Here is a 7,605-nt window from a genome sequence, read left to right on the forward strand (position 1 = left end):
CAAGAAACCTCAAAACTCAAATTCTTTTGGATTTTGGTTTTAAATATCTCTCTATAGATAGATAGGTATAGATGTGATATATGGCCGCATCATCACCATATGTTTTTGTTCTTACTGTGTCCAGTATTACTAACTATATTTTTATTAGCCAAAATACAGTGGACTCTGTTACTTGGGGAGTTAGCCTCACAACATTGGTACCATTAATGTTGGGGGCCTGACCTCTGCCTCAGCGTTCCTATGGATTCTCTATGTTGGGTAGGCCTGTTCTCAGTACTTGATACTTAACCATTGTTGTGTGTCAGAACACTTGACACTGGCCTCCATGGTGTCGCACTCTCACAGACACCTGTCTTCATCTCCTTTACATTGTCTTTCTTGAAACTCCTTTCTTGGGGGGAAACAAAATGTATACAGTTTTTTTAATCTTTTTATGAGACAGGGTCTTCCTATAGCCCCAGCTGACCTGGAACTCACTTTGTAGACCAGGCTGGCCTTGAACCCACAGAGATACACCTGCCTGTGCCTCCTGAGTGCTGGAGTGCTAGGGTTAAAGGCATGCGCCACCGCCCAACACTAAATGTATACAGTTTTGTTTTTAGTGTGTGTGTGTGTGTGTGTGTGTGTGTGTATGTGTGTGTGTGTGTGTGTGTGTGTGTGTGTGTGTGTTCTTTTTTGTTTTATCTTGTTTTTTCAATTCTTAGCAAAATGACACAAACTTATCTTTTAAAAAGCACGCACTAGTTCAACCACTGCACCTGTGTTAGCTTCTTTCTGTTGCTGTGATATAACACCATGACCAAGGCAACTTATATAAGGAAGAGTCTTTTCACTTGAGGTCCAGAAGCTAAGAGTCTATCAAAAGACGGGGAGGTGTGGCAGCAGAGGTGGCTGGAGCAGAAAGCTCAGTATGCACATTTTCAAGTAGGTGCAGGAAGCAGAGGGAAAGAAACTTGAAGCAGGCACACTATAGCAAACCCCCAGTGGCATACTTCCTCCACAGCAAATCCACACCTCCTAAACCTCCCAATAACACCACCAAGAAGAGCTTATGAGGTACATTCTCTTTCAAACCACTACAGTACTTAATGGCAGAAAATTACAGTAGCTCAGATTTCAAAAGGGGTGTGAGCTGGAGATATGATTAAGTAGTTAAAAGCACTTAATGCTCTTGCAAGAACCCATTTCAGTTCTCAGGATTGACATCCATTGGCTCACAACCACCTGCAACTCCAGCTCCTGGGGATCTGATGCCTCTTCTGGCCTCTGCAGGCTAATGTGCACACACACTTCTTTAAAAAGCAGAAACAAGGAGTTGGAGAGCTAGCTCAATATTTTAAGAGCACTGATTGTTGCAGAGGACCCGGGTTCCATTCTCAGCCTCTATTTAATGGCTAACAACTGTCCGTAACTCCAGTTCAGGGGATCTAATGACCTTTTCTGGCCTCCAAAGATATTGTATGCATTTGGTCCCCTTACATGCATGCAGGTAAAACATAAACATAAATAATTAAAAAAAAAATTTAAAGAGGGCCAGGCATGGTGGCGCATGACTTTAATCCCAGCACTAGGGAGGCAGAGGTAGGCGGATGTCTGTGAGTTCAAGGCCAGCCTGGTCTCCATAATGAATCCAGGAAAGCTGGGGCTTCAGGGAGACCCTGTCTCAAAAAGACCCCCTAAAAAATTTTAAAGAAGAATAGGATTTCTTTTTCTGAATTCTACAGAAACCAAGCTGGTTAATTGAGTAATTCCTAAGAATTGTTACCTAGTATGAATGTAGCATTAGTTTATCAAGAAGCATAGCTTATGTATTTGTTTCCTTTTCTGAGTGGAGAGAGTTAAATTTAAAAACTAGTGGACCAGGGAATGTAAATCTAATGTTCTCTAAACAGAGAAGACGCTAGGGTTTCTCATTAAATTGAGAGGCTATTTTTAACCCCTTCCACCAAACTAAGATTTGTCTTCCTACCCAAAATAGAAGCACCTTGACATAGAATGCTAATGGGAAACTCTGGAGAGAAATGAGACATTCAGAGTGTATTCTCACAAAGAATCAGCTGAGTCCTCACGTGCACCTGCCCTCCTAAGCCCCTATGGGCTAGGAGAGTGGGCAGAGCAGGAATGTGGATGCTGTCACATCACAAAGAAGACAGTCCTTTCACTCTGTGGGAAAGCCGTCAAGAAGCTGCCCACTTATAGAAAATGAGTGGTTCGAACAAAGCCATCTCCTTAAAGCACAGGCAAGGAGAAATAGTGAATATCGCAGCTTTTGGTACACACAAAAATGAAGAGAAGATAGTATTATTTAAAATTTATTTTTTTATGTTTGTGTTTTGCCTCCATGCATATAAGTGACCACAGAGGCTAGAAGAGGGCATATTAGATCCTCTGTAACTGGAGTTACAGATGGTTGTTAGCTGTCATGTGGGTGCTGGGAACTGAACCCAGGTCCTCTGCAAAAGGAGCCAGTGCTCTTAACCACTGAGCCATCTCTTCAGCATCAAAGATAGCATTTAAAACATTTAAAAGTCAAAGAGCCCAGTCTAGGGGGTTACATAGCAAAATTTTCTGCAAGTTTTTTTCTGCTATGGACAATAATAAGAAATTGAATTTGTAAAACTAGATTCAAATGTGAGGTGGAAGAATACAACTAAAAAGAAATTGTGAGCCAAATGTGGTGGTGCACGCTCTTAATCCCATACTCCAGAAGCAGGGGCAGGCGGATCCCTCTGAGTTTGAGGCCAGCTAGGGCTACAGAAAGAGGCTATCTCAAAAAGACCCCCCCCCGAAAAAAGAAATTGAGGCTAAGAAAACAAGTGAAAGATAAAGCATTATTATTGAGAATTGCTCACAGTTAATACATTTGAAGTAGCGAAGAGAAAGACTTGAGATAATGATGATTGAATAGAGAAGAGAGGTCAAAGAGACTTAATTAGGTGAGAGAAAATAAATAGGAGATGAGGATGATCTACACTCAGAAAGCTGGTATGCTGGGAGGAAACTAAGACATATAAGAGAGAGCCCAAAGTACCAAATTAAATCCCCAGCCTCTTTGGCTAGACTGAGTTATGAGGTTAGAGGGTATTCATTTTGTTCAATACTATTTGTTAGTCCCTGTTGGTACCTTTTAGATTCTTGTTTAATAAGCAAGGGGGTGAAGGAATTATTATTTGCTGCACTTTTATAGAATCATCTTAATACTTAAGTGTGGCATCTATAGGGGTATTTCATAATGAAATTGGAATGAATTTGAATGTATTAAATTGTGTATATCATTTTATAAAATTAACTGTAATGCTGCTCTGTGACATTAGAAAGTGTGAAATATATGTTCCTCATTAATATCTTTGTTTTCCTCTCCTGTTCTGAAACCTACTCAGTTTGGAAGACTGCTTGACCTGTGTCACCCTATCCACAAGAAATACCAGCTGAATGTGACTAAACTGTTTGGCCAGTACATGGTTGCCATTATTGTAGCCTCTAAAAAGGTGGCAAGAGATTGTATTCGATTTCTGAAGGAGGAAAGAGCTGAACCTGAGCCATTCCTCACTCTAGATTACCTTGATGTAAGAAAGTTGTAATGTTTGCTACTGAGTAGTTATCAAATTTTGAATGCTTAGTTACTTAGTCATTTCCCCAAACTGGTATCTTGGGGGGAAAAGTAGCTTGGCTGTCAGCCAGTCATACAGATGGCTGGAGTTTCTTTACTGGCAGATGAAGAATAATATCAAGGGGGTCACTATATTCCTTGATTTGTGTCCTTTCTTCCTAGTCAGTTTCCTCTACTTCTACCTCAGAGTCTTCAGTTCCTCTGCTATGGCAGTATGCCACTGTCTATTATCCAACAATATGTTCTGTTTTACAACAAAGCATAGGAAATGGGTTAAGACATATAGTCTGTTGGTAAATGCCAACTCAGTTGAAAATGTTTGGTCCTGAGTATCAGCTCTTGGCCAAGAAGGCTAAATTTTGAGTCTTGAAATATGTATTAAGACACCTTAGGAGCATATCTAAGTCTAGGTCCCTGAAATAGGAGCTCTCATCTCCCCTGTAGTAATTCTTTTCATTAACTACTAAAGAAAATCTTCTATTTGATTCAGCAGTAGTCTAACTTACTTTTCTGTTGCTCTGATAAAACACTGATCAAAAACAAAACAATAACAACTTGGGGGAGGAAAGGTTTGGCTTAAGGGTTACAGTCTGTCATCAAGGGAATCCAAAGGAGGAACCTGGAGGCAGGAACTGAAGCACAGACCATAGAGGAGAGCAGTTTACTAGCTCGCTTCCCTGGGCTTCCTCAGTTACCTTTCTTATACAGCCCAGGCCCAATTGCCCATGGGTGGCACTGCCCACAGTGGCCTGGGTCCTGCTACATCAATCAAAAATTAGGAAAATGCCTTATAAGACATGTTTACCAGTTATTCCATCTGGGAAATTCTTCAGTTGGACTCCCTCTTCTCCGTAGACCCTAGTTTGTATAAAGTTGACAAATACTGCCCAGCACAAGCAGTCTCATTCCTGAACTGTATGTAGAGTCCATAGTGGTCAAGAACACAGGCTGCTACATTCTGAATCCTAGTCCTACTCCTAAATAGCTCTACTAGTGGGTTCTTTTTTAAAATTTCATTTATTATTTTTATTTTATGTGTATGCACATATTGCCTGCATGAGGTAAGTGCACCCATGTCGTGCAGTGCCTGAGGAAATCAGAAGAGGCTGTTGGATCCCCTGGGACTGGAGTTACGGACAGTTGTTAGTGGCCATGTCGGTGCTGGGATTTGAACACAGGTCTTCTGTAAGAACAGCTAGTGTTCTTAACCGCTTAGCCATCTGTCCAGCCCCTGCTAGTGGGTTCTTAAGTTTGTTGAGGTTCCATTTCTGCATTTGTGAAATAAAGAAATCCTTGCCTTGTTAGATTATTGCAGGGGCTCTTTACCTGACATAGTGCCTGACCAGAGGAGAGGTTAGCAAGTGCAAGCTGTGTTACTCAAAGCCAGACCTGCGTTTCTTGCTTCAACATTTTGCTTATGCCTATGCCCATGAAAGAGTCTTACTCTTAATTCACTTGCCTGTTAAAAGAGTTTTTTTTTATGTTACTCACTTGGGAATTTTATTTTTCCCAAGGCAAACACATCTTTTTAAAAGTGTTATATGGGGTGAGTGAGATGGCTCTGCAGATAAAGACGTTTGCTTGCCACCAAGCCTGATCATCAGAATTTAGTTCCCAGAATCCATGTGGTGAAAGGAAAAAACTGACTCCCCCAAGTTGTCCCGCGACCTCCACATGCGTGCCATTGCATATCCATGCCAATACACTTAATATATGTATACACATTGCACACAATAAATAAAAGTAAAAAAATACAGATATATAAAATGTAAAGGGAATAGTTCTACCTCTTTCTGTTCACAGTTCTTAAATAGTAACTGCTTTAGACTGTTTTTCCATACACTTGAGATATATATTCTTTCTGTTCGCAGTTCTTAAATAGTAACTGCTTTAGACTGTTTTTCCATACACTTGAGCCATATATGTGTGGGCACACACACATACATGAACACACACACATATTCACCCTTGTGTATGTGTATATATACTAAACATTTTAGTGTTTCCAGGATTTCTTTTAACAGGGATCATCATACTTGCTGGATTTCAGTAATACACTGCAGATACATTTTTGATTTGTAGAGAGAAACCTGAAAGTTGTGTCTTAAGGTCTGAAGGTTTCCTGATCATTTCACCCTAGAGGGCCTTCTAGCTCTGTAGTATTATGCTGCCTTTCAGTACATTTCTAAGGGCATGTTGCTTTCCCCTGTATTTTATGATTTAGAGAGCATAAAAGACTTCTTATGTATTGTTTTGTAACAAGTAGTTACCGACAGTTGAATCTGGAAGTTTTGCCTTCTGGCTTAGTGTTTGTGTTTTCAAAATTATTATATAGGACAATATAGGATTTCATTTTTCATGTTATCAGACTTTCATGGTTATAAGGGCATACTGTTAATCTTTTTCTGTATTGTGGAAAAAATATGAGTGTTTAATTTTAAAGTAACTAATACATCAAGTCCCTTTAACCTTTCAGATCAAGCCTATCAATGAAAGACTAAGGGAAATTAGGGGCTGTAAAATGACGATTGATGTTATAAAGATTCAGTTTCTTCAGTTAAAGAAAGTGGTTCCGTTTGTCTGTGGAAATGGCCTTCTCTGTGAGACTGTGGAAGAAGCAAGACAGATAGCGTTTGGGGGACCTGAAAGACAGGAGGTAAGAGAGTTGAATCACACTTTTGGATAAATTGAAGCAGCATTTACAAGGTCCCCCACCACCACACATGCATGCATGTGTGCACATACATACATACACCCCTACAAACAGTTTTATATATGTATGTCATTTTTATAGTGAAGACCAGAATAGGACCTAAGATAAGTTTCAGTTGATGTGTATGTGTGTGCTTTAAAATATTTTATTATTTTTATTTTATATGTATGAGTACATTGCCTGCATGTATGTAAGGGTACCCATGTCATGCAGTGCCTGTGGAGGTCAGAAGAGGACGTCGGATTCCCTGGAACTGGAGTGATGGATCATTGCTGGCCACGATGTGGGTTCTGGGAACCAAACCCCAGTCCTCTGCATGGGTATCCAGCTCCTGACCACCGAGCTATCTCCCTAGCTCCTGATTGTTCTGTTTTGAGATAGGTCTCGAGTAGCCCAGGTTGGCCTTGCACTTATTATGTAGCCAAGGATCACTATGACTCCTGATTATCCTGCCTTTGCTTCCCAAGGGCTGGGATTATAGGCATGCACCACCATGCCCAATTTCATATGGTGCTAGAGATTGAATTCATGTATTTGTACACACTAGACAAGCACTCTGCCATGTGAGTGAGCCACATCCATAGCCCATCACTTGCATTTTTAAAAATTTACTTCTGTACATTCTCAACATCATAAATTGGATTTATTGAGGCTGGGGAGTTGGCTCAGCAATTTAGAACACTTGCTGCTCTTGCAGAGGACCTGGGTTTGGTTCCCAGCACCCATAAAATAGCTAAAAACCAGTTCCATGGGATCTAATACCCTCATCTGACCTCCATGGGCACAAACACATGTGGACATGATTACATGAAGGCCAAACTCTCATACACATCAAATAAATAAGTACAAAAATAAATAAGAGCTTAGTGTTATTACAGTATTCTAAGGCAGTTGAATTTTTTTTCACTTCACATGAAATAAGTGCCCTTGCTGGTCCCTGAATTCTCAATTTTCGACGCATTTTCTATGTATTACATACCTTTTTAGTTGCTTTTTATAGCCTTTGTTAATTCTTAACTTTATGGAAATACTTTGATATACTCAAGGTTTACCACAATTAAATTTTTTAAATTTTATGAGAGAGAGAAAGAGAGAGAGAGAGAGAGAGAGAGAGAGAGAGAGAGGAGAACCAGTAGGAGTCATGTTCTCTCCACCATGTGGATCCTGGGGATCAAACTCAGGTGGTCAGCCTTCGTAGTAAGTGCTTTTACTGAACCATCTTACCAGTCCACTACTGAATTTATAATAGCACAATTGTTTTTTTTTTTTTTAGACAGGGGCT

At 40.2% G+C, this 7,605-nt stretch overlaps 1 protein-coding gene across 1 annotated transcript in view; it reads left to right on the top strand.

Annotated features, from left to right (window-relative positions):
* LOC103748162 (structural maintenance of chromosomes protein 1B-like) overlaps positions 1–7,605 on the top strand; it is a 59,174-nt gene that overhangs the window by 29,234 nt on the left and 22,335 nt on the right. The window contains 2 exon segments of the mRNA XM_008850709.1: positions 3,381–3,566; positions 6,087–6,266. Coding sequence (XP_008848931.1) covers positions 3,381–3,566; positions 6,087–6,266 — 366 coding nt within the window.

This window comes from Nannospalax galili, unplaced genomic scaffold, assembly GCF_000622305.1.
Source record: "Nannospalax galili isolate Female #2095 unplaced genomic scaffold, S.galili_v1.0 scaffold2125, whole genome shotgun sequence".
In the NCBI taxonomy this organism is placed as follows: Eukaryota; Metazoa; Chordata; class Mammalia; order Rodentia; family Spalacidae; genus Nannospalax; species Nannospalax galili.